Source organism: Chironomus tepperi, unplaced genomic scaffold (assembly GCF_022539635.2).
Source record: "Chironomus tepperi strain 1889 unplaced genomic scaffold, CSIRO-AGI_Ctep_v1 contig_82, whole genome shotgun sequence".
Taxonomy (NCBI): domain Eukaryota; kingdom Metazoa; phylum Arthropoda; class Insecta; order Diptera; family Chironomidae; genus Chironomus; species Chironomus tepperi.
In genome coordinates, this window is record NW_027226204.1 from 680,383 (window position 1) to 696,741 (window position 16,359).

At 32.3% G+C, this 16,359-nt stretch overlaps 1 protein-coding gene across 2 annotated transcripts in view; it reads right to left on the reverse strand.

The window, feature by feature from the left end:
* rols (rolling pebbles) overlaps positions 1-16,359 on the reverse strand; it is an 86,264-nt gene that overhangs the window by 68,882 nt on the left and 1,023 nt on the right. For both annotated transcript variants that reach the window (XM_070633949.1, XM_070633948.1), the window contains exon 2: positions 2,831-3,835. In XM_070633949.1, the coding sequence (XP_070490050.1) occupies positions 2,831-3,827 (997 nt within the window). In that variant the 5' untranslated portion in view covers positions 3,828-3,835. The remainder of the gene's footprint in view (positions 1-2,830; positions 3,836-16,359) is intronic.

Genomic DNA, 16,359 nt, shown 5'->3' on the forward strand with positions numbered 1-16,359 from the left:
ATTTGTTTTTTGTTAGCTGGTCAGTGGCGTTAAAGAATTTAGGGATCGTTCATTTATTACATATTGTGAAAGAATGAGAGTTTTTGAAGGTTTAAGTGTGTTTTGTGCTACATTCCATAACAACCACCAGTAGGTCAGTGGTAGGAGAATGCAATCAGAAGACATGGACGTGAGTTCAAAACCCACTTGGGCTATGTTGTGGAGAAGTGTACTTTTTCTCTAGAACCTTAGAAGTAGACAAGGTTGCGAACAGCCCGAAGTCCGACCCCAAAGGTGAGCAAATGTCAAGTGTACATATTTGTTCCTTATCGTGGTATTCTCTGACACAGCTTTCGATCAAAATATGAGCCATACTATGTACGGTAAGCGATTGTTAAGCGGACCATTGAAAGCTCTTCACCATTTAGCGTTCCCTAGTGTTGCATGGTGGCAATCTTACAATCAGACTAGTTCAGTAAGGGATTACAAGACTGGATTTATAACTACATCCCAATGCAAACGACGAACTTATACAAACTAGGTTACAGAGCCAACAATAGAGTCAGATCAATAGACTCTCGTAGAAAGACCAGAGCTATATGCGTATGGAGTAGAGTCGTCTGGAGTTGACTTTCCCATACAAAATCCGAGTCATCTTCGAACTCTGAGAAACACGGTTACAGTAAGGCAGTCAGTAAGTAAACGCGATCGACTAGACTTTCTCATGTCAATTCCATCCAATTTCCACCTAAGATCATTACTACGTTTCAGCTAACATTATTTGATTATTTTATATATCCAGGTTGTCATCATGTTATTGGAATTTCAATGCAAACTTTTTTTTATTACTTGACTCATTAAGTTTCTCCATTAAATTGTGCACTGGCTTTACGGTTAAAATTATTATTACACCATGTGTACACAGCAATATGATTAAATTCTTTATAAGTTTCCCCAATAATAATAAAAAAAGTCAAAATGAATCAGCAAATGAATGTCTCAAATTTTTCAGTCTGTCTGCACTATCATGTTCTTCACTTTTTTTTCAGCGCATATTTCAAATGTGTCGGCAGAGTCTTTTGTTTTTGTGAATATTACTATACATACTATTCAAGTGGCTCTTTCTCTCTCTTTTATCTTTTATTGCCGGTAAAATGCTTTTCAAGTTATGTAAGCTTCATGTTATCTATGCACAGCAAAAAAAAGGAAAAACAATTTCAAGGTTCGTTTGATGTTCTTTTTTTAGGAATGATTAGCAAGAAACTTTAATTTGCGCAGAATTTTGCGCTCGATAACAGCAACAAAAGAAGAAGTTTTGGCTATAAAAATACATTTAGAAATCAAGTTTTATTGTCTTTACTATTTTATGAATCAATTCTTGTGGATAATTTTATGAATTAAGATTTTTTAATTTTTTATTGACTGGATGGGGTTTTATGAATTTGTCAATAACTTTATGTCTACGCAGAAATATTAATTAAAATATGAAAATTTGATAAAAATCTGTAATTGAATATACGGATCTATAACTTTTAAGTGGCAGTTAAAATGTTTCTTTTTTTCTATCGATTTATGTTCTTGGATAGCTTTTAATTGGTTTAAAAATGGCAGAATTAATTTTATGATTTTTGGGGTCAATGCCAAAAAATTGGGATTTTTAAAGTCTTCAAAATAACTCTTAATAGGTGCATCAATAAGAGAGAAGAGGTTGGGATTAAAGAAGATAATTCTTTGTTTTGATCATGAAGGTCAGTCACCCTTGCTTATAAATAAACAAAATTGAAGATCAAAATCATTTACTCAATGATAAAACATTAAAAGCCTTATCAAACAACATAACGGATTTTAAAAATTCAAATTTTTAACGGTCGAAGAATATTCAAATTTCAGAGTTCAAAAATTGAACTTTAAAACCACGTGTTTTTGCTTATTTAATGAAAAATTATTAAATAATTGTGCTTAAAGATAGCATTGAGCTTCAAGTCTAGTTGTCACCTAAACAACTCGATAGCACAGAGCTAATGCTTCAAACTAGAACTCTGTACGATGTCTGATTGTCGAGATCTCGTGCCTCAACCAGCCAAACAGTCTTTTATTTAGCGCCATATCATCAAAAATGCTTTAGAAACTGCTTCAAAAGCTGCTTCTATTTTTCTTCAGAAACTATTTTTATTTTTGAATTATTTTAAGAACGAACAACTGCTGAGAGCCAAAAATACTAAAAGTCCTACAGGTGTTATGGACGTTAGCTATGTTCATGCCAAAAAACTTTACATCATCCTGACTCTTCAGTTGTCTATTTCTATTCAGACAAACCACTGATTCAAAAGAAGAAAAAAAAAACATGAAAACAGTTCAAAGACTGACCCCAGCAAGAACATCCAAACAGCCACACATGCAGTCAATTCTACCTATCCATCTTTAATAATTGCCCATCCTGTTTGCAAAATTTATTCATGCCAATAATCCCCAGAACTCACTCATGTGAGTTACAATAGAAATTTTTGTATAAATGTAGAACGACAGCCTACATGCTGAATATTTTTCCACTCGAAAAAATTATGCCGGTTATCGAAAAAAAAATAATTTCATAATTGCTTTAAGGTCAACATAAAGTGGCTATTCGTGATGAAATAATGTAAAGCACGTCAGATATTAATTTATCTTGACTTGGATGATAAGCTAATCAGACGTAATGTTCCAATGCTGCATAACATGAACATTTCGTAATTCTCTGTAACATCCACGACAACTATCGTGAGCGACATTATTTTTAAATCCAGTTCTTATTATCATCACGTTGTCAACCTTGAAATAAAGTCTTTCAATTTCATAATAATTAAGCACTCACCCTCTTCAGCCGTCTCGTGTAGATTCTGTAAGCTTTCTTCCGTATGCTCTATATGATCATCCCACCATTTGACAATTTTACGTTGGCGCGCTGTTGCTGTTGTCATTGCTGTTTCAATTGATGATGTCATTGAGGGTATTTGTTCATATATGGAGCTATTTATAGAGGATATGCCATCAATTATTGACGAATCTGTTGTCGTTGTTGTTGTCATGAGGGAGGAAATGATTTGATGATTACTTCCATCCTCTTCTATCAAGTCTTGTTCATAACTATTCCATACTGAATAATCGGATGGATTATTCAATTGTCCATAACATGATTGTGTCATAATCTTTGGAAATTTCTCGAGTGGCGGTTCACTTGTACTTTCACTTGATGTATGTAGCATCATCAAACTTTGATGCTTTTTTGGCTTCTGTACGGTAGCATATAAATTGTTATTATCGTAATGTACATCAGCAACACATGTCACTTTATGACGATCATTTGTCTCCGACTCAAAATGATCACGCATTTCATTTAATGTCTCAATATATTCAGCATCTTCTGCTTCATATGAAAATTTTTGTAGATAAACTGGATCGATTTCAATACACGAATTTGGATCCGTACTGCTAACGAGATCAGGTGGAAGTGAACTAAACTCTTGATCAATTTGTATCTCGTATGGCTCATACATCGACATAGGACGTCCAAAATAGTTATTTGCGCCAACGCTATTGCCATATGCAAATGTTAAAACAGCAGGCGGCTGTTGTATTTGTGATTCTGTTTCATATATTGACGATAATGTTGATTTGGTCTGTAAGTTGAGACTTGGATGATCATTGAATGATACAAAATCGTCCAGTAATCTCTGCTGATTAGGTGTTAATGTTGACAAATAATTGAGAACATCCTCATCCATATTACTTGAATGATTATCGTCACAAAAGCCACTTGATGTCGCTATTGACGACGTAAGAAGTTGATATTTATCAATGGATTCATTCATGTTATAAGCTACAATGAGAAATATAAAGGTTTGAATTAATGAATGGATTTTTTTTCTTCAATTAAATTGTAAGCATCATCTGAACGGAAATCGCATGACTGTAGCGCGTACCATAAATTGTATATCGCGACATAAAAGTGCATCTATTTTTAACCTACACGCATTCTTTTTTATGATGCATTAGACATGAGATTCCGACAGTTAACATCACAGGGCATGGAATAAAGTATAAACATAGTACATGCATATGTAAAGTACATGAAGGCAGTCATATGATGATTCTGCTGGGGGGCGAAGTTATTATTAAACATTCTCTCTCGCTCGTCTTGCCGATGCTACGCCGATAGACGAAAAAGAAAAAATATAAAGTCAGTCTTACGGTTTTCTTCTTGTTGTTCTTTGTATCTTTCATCACACGAAAGGCATTCCTCTATGGAGTGTCTATTTCTCGCACTCCAAAAATAGCCTTAGCATTGTTGAAAAGATTCTGAATTTGAGAAATTTATGACTTTATAAGCAGATTTTCGCTGCCTTTTTGTCACTGCTGTTTTTTTAGGTGACAAACATTCCAATTAAATTAGTCAAAAATGCTTCTAAGCAAGCTAATTTAAAGTAAACGACTAGTCGCGTAGATTTTGCGAATGTGCAAAATTATCAACGTGACTATAAATAAAGGAAAGAGTCAAAAAACTGTTTTGATACTTAATTTTTTTCTATCTGAGACGCAAAACTTTTTTTAGACACAAACAACAGAAAAAAAAAGATTCGCAGACAGTAAATTGTAAATGAATGAAATTGGAATGGGATTTAAATTGCAATTTTTTGTGCTGCATTTATGGGCTTATCGAAAAAAGATTGATTGGAATTACTTTTCATTTCCGTTAGCAATTAGTCTATTAGCCATAAGGTGATTTATGAGCTGTAAGGTTGTTTATTAAGCTGTCGGGTTTTTGTTAATTTGTGATGGTTTGGATGGGATTTGAGGAATATACTTTAAGTGATTTTTATATTGATTCGGACTTATTGCTGTGATCCTCTAAATCAATGATAGGCAACCTCATATTTTCCGCGGCACACCATGATGGTTAGTCTCGACAGAAACCGAAAATACCATTTGGTTCATGACAATTCCAAAAATTCTTGGTTGCACCTAGATTGCTCATCACTGCTCTAAATAGAAGCATAGCCAGATATGAATTTTCATACAAAAATCCCCTTCTGGATGTGCTCCTGTCTCTAATGATTTTTGGAAGACATTTATATCAAAAAATCTTAAAAATTAAGGAAGAAACGATTCAAAGACAGATTCTTTCTCCGGATCTGGTACGGAACTACTTTAACATGTTGGTTAAACCGTAATATACCACATCAGAAACAGAAAATCAAGCCTCTGATCAGTAATATGTTCCAATAATCTTCACTTACAGCTAAAAAATCAACAAAAAGCTGTCATGTACATAAGTGACGATTGCTCTATTATTACAATTTAGATTCCAATGCTTTAGGGGAACACATCAAATTTCAACTAAACAAATGCTTTACTGTGTCACACTCAAAAAAGTTTGAGAATCACTGATATAATAGCTTGTCAAATGCATCAAACTGTCAACATAGATTTGCGTCAATCTGGAAATTAGATCCGAATTAGAATCGTTGACAAGAACTTCTCAAATTAAAGCTAAACTTCGAGATTTTGTTATTCAAGACGGCTTTGCCTTGACAAGCTGCTTTGACTAGACATAAACAATTTAGACAGTTACTAGATATCCCAAGATACCTTCGCAATTCCTAAACAAACTTAATATTGATGATAATTCCTACTCATTATTGCTGTGTCAGGGAAGATTTTTAATTCAAAAAGTAGCACAGCTTAATACTCATTTTTTTGCCAGAAAAAACCTAATGTTTAGTAAACAAAATTCCTTCCGTATCTTATTTCATTCACGATCATTCTTCTTATGAACGATTTTTTGTCGATTCCGAAATGTAAATGTTTTACCAAAATTGCCTGAAGCATGTCTGCTGACTTATATAATCAATCTATGAATAATAATTAAGATTATGTCTTAGCACCTGAAGTCAATGTCGAACTTAAAAATTCTCTAAATAGGCCAAGGTTACTAAGATCAAATTTCATATTATGAGTCATTAAACGATGCTTAATTAACATGCTCATATTAATATTCCTTAAACATGTTTTATTAACCATTTAATAATCCATTAAATTCAACATACATCCTATATATGTTTGTATTTTCTCTCGATAAATGCCTAAGATTTTCTTATTTTATTACTAAACAAATTGCCTACTTTGTTAAGCGATTAAATCTTGTCTTTTTATTGTTCCTAAGAAAATTACTGTGTTTGTCTTTACGTTACGCAAACTCTTTTAGGATGTCCTACATTTTAGCAAGAAACAAAAAAAAAATGTTGTAGCAAAAATTATCTACAACGAATATTTTTTGTCAAAAACTCTCATTTATGACTTTCAGATGTCATCTTTTTTTTATTTTTTGGGGATTTTTCGCTTGTAATGTGATGTAAAAATTAGGTCGAATTGGAATATGTTGAGAGATATGTATCAGGTATTAGGTATTAGGTATTAGGCCAAGTCGTAGCACTTGCGTTGGTTTATTAGCAATTTATTCGATGCTGTCCTTTCTAAGGGTTTTTAAAAGGACAAGATCGAGGCAGAGATCGAAATAGCCTTGAAAATCCTTCCTTTATTCTACCCATAATAACTATCATCAATGGTATTCTTGGAATATGGTAAGGATCAGTGTACTAGAGCTAATAATTATCAGTACACACAAGTATACTTGGACTAGTTTACATCAGTATACTAAGGCTAGTATGCAATAGTACACTTAAACTTGTATGCAGTAACATACTAAGACTAGTATACAATAGGAGACTAAGGAGTACATCAGTTTACTGAGGCTAGTATTCGATAATTTCCTAAAACTAGTATGCAACAGTATATTAAGACTAGAAAAGATCATCATACACTAATATACTAGGACTAGGGCAAACTGGTGCATTAGTACAAACTGCTATGTTAGGACTAGTACCAGGTAGTAAAATAGCACTAGTAATGATAGAGGAAAAGTAATGACTACTAAACTAGGAGTTGCTTCATCAAGAACATAGGCATTTTGTAGAGAATTTCGGATGAGATCATCGATCGCAGTGCCGTTGCTTTAAGCGAACCCAAACTTATATTCTATTCTATTCTAAACTAGGAGTAGGAACGACTAGTATACATATTAAGACTGGTGAGGACTAGTAGAATAGCATGTAGAATAGTATTTAACCCAGAGCTCATCTGATCCTCTTCTAGATTCGATTTGTCAGCAAACTTGAGGGCTGCCTCAAGTCTGCTTCCAGTAAGAAATTGATCCAATCTCATATGTATGTATGCCATGACCCGTCATGACATGACTAGTCAAAAACAAAAGGTGATAATAGACGTGTTTTACGAACAACCCCAACTTATCACGGATTAAATTATAAACTTTTTTTTAGCCTTTTATATTCAGTGATTTTGCAACGATTAAGTCATTTATTTTAATTTTCATGATTTTGCACATTTTTTCAAATGTCTTACAACTTTTTTTTTAAATTATTTTTTCAAAAATCATGACTTAAGACAAAATAAGAGATGAGAGCAGTTAATTTAATTAAAAAATTTTCTCGCATCACACGATGATATTGCTGAAATGATTACTTCCGTTCACTTGGGAAGTAAAAATAAGGCACAAAAAAATTATTTAAAGTACATTAAAGGCAACCAGAAGAGGGAAAAAAAATTGGCAATTCCTGTAACAAATTTATCACACGAGAGAGCATGATGCACATTTTGAGTATGAAGACAGTTGCAGAAAAAAAAGAGTTATTAAAATTGATGACTCCAAGATTCAGCCAGACGTGCCATCGCTTTTGTCGCTATTTTTAGAATATATCATGAAAAACTTTCACTCATTTCACGTCGCGAGAAGAAAAGATTTCTTATTACTTTACTTTTACTGAAGCATAGTTTCTTCCTATACATGTGTATTTATAACGTCTATCATCATTAGACACTTAGTTTATATAAAAAAAAACCTCTCTTTTTTCGAGGTCACCTCTTTCTCTTCTATAGAAGTCAGTAGATAAGTGTTAAGAATGTGATCATACTTATTTAAAAATCGAGTGGCAAGGGAAAGGTCACGAAATTAAAATATATATAACATCATGGAAAAAAATGAAAGGAAGTTTTATGTCTATCAACATTTATGGCAATCGCGCGTGCCACCCAACATAAACCAAAACTACTCGTCTCACATTTCTTTTCCTTTCTTTACGAAAATTTCTTCGTCTTGACTTTATTTTTCTGTATATTTATGCTTCAATCAACCACGACATCATCATTTCTCTTCCCTTTTCTTCATCGTTCCTCAAAAAATATACTAGCATGAAGAATGTCATAACACCAATTAATCAGATGACTTGTGCGCATTTCTCCCTGGAGGAATCAGATGATTTATTGTTGAATTTTTAATTGCTTGAACTAATTTCTTTGGAGAATTTTTCGGTGATTTTGAATTGTTGGAGGTAGTTGATGATTTACTACATGATTACTTTACAGTTTTTGAGACAAAATCCTTCTAAAAATTGATCAAAAACATTGAAAATTGTTTTAAGGAAGAAATAATGAAAATTCTCAATATTGACCAATTAATGAGTTGTTAAGGCATAGATTCTAATGATTTATGGATGATACTTCCATTAAACTACTGATTAACATCAAGCACAATCCTTTATCAAATCAAACAATTGAAATTCAAAAAAATTGAAAATTTTTCTCTCACTTTGAAAAATTTTTTGCTATTTTCTCAAAATCTAAGTCACAAATGTGCTCTTTGTTGACAAAATACATCAAAAAAAGATGGCAAGAGCTTAACATTACTAAATTAACAATCTAAATCATTATTTTAAGCTTAAAATTTCAAAATTTTCTTAACTAAAAGGTTTTGTTTACTGTCAAATTTTTGCATTTTTATGAGAATAAACAGATGGAATCTACTGCTGATACAATCTTAACTGCTTTACATAGATCCACAATCCAGATACAACAAACTAAATCCCTCCAAAATCTATAAGAATTTCAACAATTCTAAATACTCAGAACAGCACTCACATTCAACAGTTGACAGTTCATTCAGTCAACTACCGAAAAAAAGTGAACAAGAAGGCACGACGTGTCAGACAAAATTAAACAAATATCAGAGATGTAAGGAAGAAAAAGAAGAAGATTAAATTATTATGAGGTTTCTTAATTCCCTTTTTTTCATTCTTTATTATCAACAAAAAAGAAATCTTTTTTAATGCCTTAATTTCACTCAAAAAATACTTGAATGATGTGGAAAAATTTGAATTAAGGAAAAGAAAAAGGGGTTGTTGATGTTATTTATGTAAGATGTTCATGGGAGTCAATTTAGTCAGCACGTTTTCTCACTTTTCAATGATATCGCGCATATAAAAATGTGCATATGTGGTAGATGTGTTGAGTAATGAAAAGCGGAATAAGGAGGATCATGAAATAACTTCATTCGTATGAAATTGTTTATTCTATAAAGATCATTGACATCCCTTCCCCTTAATTTCAATGTTTTTACTTACATTTGAACTGTATATGTATGAACTTATGGTAGGGTTAAGGAATGAAATTGGATTATTTATTTGAGATTTTTGTAATGGAATTTTGAGGCTGAATAAATGTTTTTTTGAACGATTTCTGTGTTTATCTGGAATTTATGTAGGTATTCTCAATGTCTCAGTCTCAACAGATTGCTGAAAAGAGAATGGGATATTTCGATCTATTTCTCGATATCAAAAACATTACCAGGATTAAAGGATTACTCCGAGTGACACAAATGGAAAAGGCTGATGATCCGATTAAGTCTTCGCAATGATTGCCCACCACTGGACTCCTTTTGCTGCTTAGATTCCCATTCGCATCATTCGAGCAATTATTTATAAATTAACTCATTTAAATGAAGTATTCAAAGTTTAAAGGATTTTTTGGAATGTCCATATATGACAGTCATAAATATATTTTAGATTTCAACAATTGCATGAAAGATTTCATCTCGATGTCATCAGAATCACATGTAAATTTTAACACTTGTATGCAATACTTGCAAGCAATACGTGCATACTTGCATACAGTTGTCGAACTCTAATACATTTCCATATATTTTATAGATCCAATCATAAAATTGAATATCAAAGCTAAATTGAATACAATGCATAACAGGCTGGGATGGTGCCTGATCACAAGCTTTCTACGCAAAAACAAAAGTCAACGATCTCATCCCGATCGAAGCACATTGAAATTTTATCATCGCGGGGACTAAACCAGTGTTGATATCTTGACTTTTACTTTGAAAAAGGCAATCTTTGCAAAGGCAAAAGCAATGCCTTTTTTAAAGGCAATCCATATCAACACTGGACTAAACAGCAGTTTACTTATGTTAACATGGGACAATTAATTGGTGAAAACCAGAACTCGAAGTTGACTCGGATTTTGCATGAAGTCGAGTCGATTTGAGTCGACTTTTCCATACAAAATCCGAGTCGACTACGAGGTCTGTCGAAAGCAAATAAATTTGTCAATTGGCAGCATAACTTAAGTATGCATTTTGTTAATTAATTGCTTATAGTAAAATATGTTAATGTTGCAAACGTTTTGACATTAATTTCAATGAAGGTTCAATTCCTAAGTAAAGATATGAAAAAGATTTTTTTGTTTTTCTTAGCGATCGTGCGTTTTTTCAATGCTTTCTTTTTGCAACTTCAGACTAAAATTCTAAACACAATCTATCTGTTCAGCACATAGCATTCACATTGTTCCACAACATAAATTCCCCATAAATGTCTCTACTCACACTGTTATTAAATTAATTTTCATTTTATTTATTAAAATTTTAAATTTTATATCTTTAATTATAGTAGCTGACTACTTGCAGACAATGTAAAATAAATTTAGGCAGACATCATTTAAAATAATTAATTTGCAGTCTTTTGTTTTTTGATAAGTTAAATCTTTCATAAGACCATCAACATCCAGAAAAAAGTCATAAAACTTTTTTCATTTCCCCTCCTTAAAAATGAGACACGAAACCTCTTTAAATGCTGAAATTTATGTGTGGAAGAATCATTAACTTACGGTTCCGTACCACGAGGTTGATTCTTTTAATATTTATGAGATAATTGGAGAATTAATTTAACAAGGAGTTAAATGTTCTTTATGACATACTATAATCGATTTTATATCACATTTTGATGAATGCTTAAGACACATTAAAAATTTGTTTTTTGTTACAAATGCTTAACTGCATTCCATGCTCAATTCCACAGAGATTTATTTATTTTTATTATGTCACGAAACTCAAAAAAAAAAGAGAACCGAAACAACAGCTGAGCATTTTTCATGAATATGATCTGAATCATATCACATACATATGTATGTATATGAGGGACGAAAGGCATTCGCTTTTTATTCGCAAATCTGGCTCCCACGACGATTTTTTTTTTCTTCGGCATTGACTTTAATTCTATTTTTTTGAGGCATTTTTGATTAAGAAATGTTTTTGATATGATGCAGTTTGGGAGATTGGCAGGTTGAAGAGATGAGAAACAGAAGGAATTGAATACAAAAGGAATCATCAGAAATTGCATTCCTGAGCAGCACAACCGAGCGGCATTATACGACGAACTGCATTATTTACCGTAAAAATGGGACGAAATCATTAATCACGGTGTTATCAAGGCATCTTTGCATCTTATTGTTAATACGACGATACAGTGGTGCTCTAGCGAACCAGGCAACTAAGCCACTAAGATACCGTTCCTTCGCCACTACGACAAAACATAAAAATATCATTGAAGGAAAATCTCGGTATTATTGTACTTGATATTGGGAATTAGGAAATGGTAGTCAACAATAGAGCTTGTTTCATGCTACATCTATGAGAGGTCATGGATCACAATTGATCTGTATGATTCGCGACATATGTAAGTAACATGGTGTCCTGGGTTAATCATGATAGCTATATTTGGCTCATTTACAGACGAATTTAATCATCTTTACTACTCATTTATACTTAGAGCGATTAAGATTAATAATTTTATTTAGAGGAAGCCATGGATACGGAATTGATTTTGAAATTCATTTGTTGCTCAGGATTAATTCAGTCCTATTGACTTAATTGCTATTTATAGTTTTAGGTAGTTTGACTTACAAAACAACCGTTAAGAATTTAAAATTCTGAAAATTCCGCAAAAATTAGAAATTTGAAATTTCGTTGAAAATTTGAATTCTAAAATACCGTTAAATTTCAAATTTTAAATGACCGTTAAATCACAATCTCATTTATTTATCATTGAAACCTGTGCTCTTTATATTCTTTGCATCTACAAAAATTCGCTCAATTCTCTCAACCAACCACAATAGACTTTTTAATTTACTTATTTTCATTTTGTCATCGCCGAAAACATTTCCTCAATCATATCGTAAATTCTCCTATGTCATTGAACTTATTTCTTCCCTCACCGATCGCATCACTAGATTTAAACGGATGCCAAACTAGTGTTGAACAACATTGACACACAATTAATCCAATTTCTTTCTGAAGATGTTTAATGACGTGCTACCCCTCGGCACGAAGTTCTTTGAAATTACTTTTCAAGAGACTTTAGTTCCCTCACGCACATAAAATGCTTCAAGTGATCTTCTTTTTAAGGATCATCTTTCACCATTGACTAATGATTTCTTTTGGCCTACGTAGAATTAAGGATCTTTGAAAAATGAGCCATAAATGTTAACATAAAAAAACATGAAAAAATCATTTGCTTGAATTAAGTGCTGACTTTTTTAATTTATTACAATGAATTTAGACTTTATTTTTTAGTAGGAAGGAAAAAATTGAGATTTTTTTTGTCTGTGGCCAATTGAGTTTAGAGGCAGGCAAAGCATTTAAAGTTAAAATTAAAAATAAAAAATTGTAATTAAAAAATAAGAAAAAAGTTGTTGAAAATTGAAAATTTTTAATTTACTGTTCTGGATAAGTGTCGCAAGCATGAGGTTCGTCTAATTAATTCATAAATAAAGTAAATGATTCATAAAATAGTCTGTAAATTTTGCTAGATATTCTCAAACATGATCAGACATGATTTTAATAATTTTAGACATATGTGTCACTTAATCCACATGATCATCTCTATATAGAATCATGTAGAATGTTTGCTATTTGCAGGATTATGTAGGAATTGACATTTATTCATTCATATTTTTAGATAAAAATTAGGTCAAAAGTTTAAATGTTTTTTTGTCCGTTATCTTGTGACGTCATGAAAAGATGCTGTCGATAGAGATGGTTATGCACTTGACATCGGTAATTGGCAAGCTGTTGGAAGCAATAGGGTCAACTTTAGACGCAAACTAAGGAAGTAAGGAAGTTGTGACATCATTTGAATTTTAAAAAACCGTTACATTTGAATTTTATAAAGCCGTTGATTTTAATCAACCAAAATAAACTTGCTTCTTGTGAAGTATATAATTTCATAGAAAAATTTAATTTTGTCCAATCTTTCAATTTTTAGTAACTTTTGGGAGTTACCCAAAAATTCAATTCCCAAAACACAAAAATCCTAATCCTAAAACTCATCACATACCAATCTCATCAAAATTCTTCCTTCCGTTCCTCCCATCGCCATAAATCATCTGACTCATCAACTAAAAAATATTGTTTTAAAAAAAACTATTCAACATATCCCGAGGACATACACAATTCTGTATTAAATTTCCAAAAAAAAAAATGTGCATTGTTCATGGTATAAAATCATATCCTCATCTAAAGTTCACGAATGTACATCCATAAAACATAAAGACATACATGTTATATTCCACATAATTAACATATTCATTACAATGTTTAAATAGGTATTTTAACAAAGTTGTGAACAGGCGAGAGATGACTGGAAGGAGGAAGTGAAATTGGAAGCGAGTTCAGCACGACTTTAGGAGTTTTCTTATTGGTAGGTTCGAATCTCAAATGTTAGAATTGTATGGGAATTTAAAGATATTTTGAAATAATTTAAGTTCCCATCAATTCTTTTTTGACTAATTTCATCCGTAATTTGAAGCTTAATAATTGTTTTGTCCCCTCAGCCCTGCCTTCAACACCCCAACCAACCCTTCGTAAATCCCCTAAAATTAATGAATGATCCCCCAAACTTTCTCAAATTATCCCTCTTGTGAAGTATATAATTTCATACAAAAATAATTTCTTATTCTTTTTTTGCATCCAACAAATTTCTTCCTACAATCTCATATTCCATCCAGCATAATCCATCAAAATTCTCGATGATCTATCATTAAAGTATCATCACCCAAGTAAAAATTAAAATTTTTTAAAATTATTCTCCCCTTAAAAAAAAGAGAACTCATCAATATAACTTGTGTGCCGTACTTAAATTTCTTCCTTATGTTTTCATCAATGTCGGAAATGCAAGGCAATTGTGTATACAAAAATGAATTGTATATAATACCAAAAGGAATACACAAAAGAGAGCATGATGCTATATGTTGTTTTTTTGATTGAATGTTAATGAAACTCGCGTGTTAATGAACTCACAATATAAGTACGAGATTTATATGAATTTTTCGACTTCCACGAAACGGCAATAAAACACTCGTGAGGATTTAGAGGCAATGAAGCATACATGATGATGATTTAAAGGGAGTATTGCTGATGCATTGATATTCAGGATTGTATTGAGGAGAGCTTGGATGTTGAAAGGCTTAATAGACTCTAGCAGGCAAATAGCATGCTTTCAAGAACAGGTTAAGCTGAGAACACGCTCTGAAGCATTAGCTTAGCTAGTATATTTAAGTAAAGCAAGCTCTGACAAGAATCCCTAACAGACAAAGTTCATGCTGTCAAGTGATTGCTCTACTTAAATACAGTTTACCATGCAGTTGAGAGCATGATCATTGCCTGCTTGAGAATGCTTATTGGCAGTTAGGGAGAACGCAAAAAAAGAATAAAAATCAAATTTTATATGAAATTACATACTTCACAAGAAGTAACAATTCAATCTTCTTGCAGGATTCATTCACTTTTGATGCAATTCAGAATTTGACTTTAAAGACCTGTAGGACCTCGATCAGGCAAAATATTATTTGGACTTATTTAAATTAAGTCCAAAAAATAATTAAAATGACAAAATGAATAGCTGAGAATTCCATTTATATGTTGCCATAAAATTAGAACTCCCATGCTATTCAAATTATTGAGATTCGAACCTACCAATTAAAAATTATAGATAATGTTTGGTGGCTTTGATGTAAGTTCGTTTGTCACCAATCATCTTTCTCATGAAGTGATCTTAGCAAAAAGGCTTATTTAAATTGTGTAATGATCATGTTGAATCTCTAACAGGCAAAGATAGGACAGATTCTAGGTACTGTAATGGTATTTATGTACCATGAAAGCATGATCTATGTCTGCTAGAGAATAGAATGTAAAATAAGGCTTTTTAAGAGGATAAATCCGGAACTGAGATCGATGATCTATTGTACCGTAAGCAGGCAACTTACTTACTTACTTCGCTGACCGTGAAGATCATCTGTGATCCATGGCCTTTATCAGTGTCTTAAACTGGTTCTTTCGATTGTTGACCTTAGCCAATTACCAGCAACACTAACAGCCAAAGTATATGTTTTCAAGAGCTTGCTTAGGAATGCTTGCTCAGCTTACTCTGCTCTTGAGAGCACATTCATTGTCTCCTATGGTAGGCATGTAACTACCAATTAATATCCAACACTTTTAATCAAACTCCTTAATTTCCACAAAATTTCTTGAAATAAAAATCCAAAAATTCCTATGATTAATTTCACATGTACAGGAAATCACATCTAATTACATCCCTGTCGCGACATGCTTGCAAGGAGGTCATCATTCCTCAAAAGAAAAACAACAAAAAATCATATTTCGTGGTTCACGTCACGCCTTTTTTGAGGTCTGATTATTTATGAAAATGTAGTAAGAATAATGGAAATGAATTTTTTATGCGATCAACTTGCAAATGTCACTCGACACGATCGAGAAAGAAAGAAGTCAATACATTTTTTGGGAAAAGAGGAAAATGTCATTTCCGCTGAGCTTAACGAGAGTTAATGATATGTTATTAACAAAAAAAAAATTTAATATTTTTCTTTTTAATTTTCTCACTTCCCGAAGGGTTGGAAATCGGAAATGAATAAAAATTCTTAAAGAAAATATTTTGTCACATGTTTCTTGGTAAGTGCTGGTAAATACGCGGATGAGAGGTAGAATATGATTAATGTTTGTGCAGGATTGGGTGGCTGACTCGTTAATTATTCATGTAAAATTAGTAACTATTTTAATTTGTATGATTACTGTGGCTGAAAAATGTGGTCTTTTTGAGTCGTGGAGAGAGATATTTAATTGATTTATGGATGCAG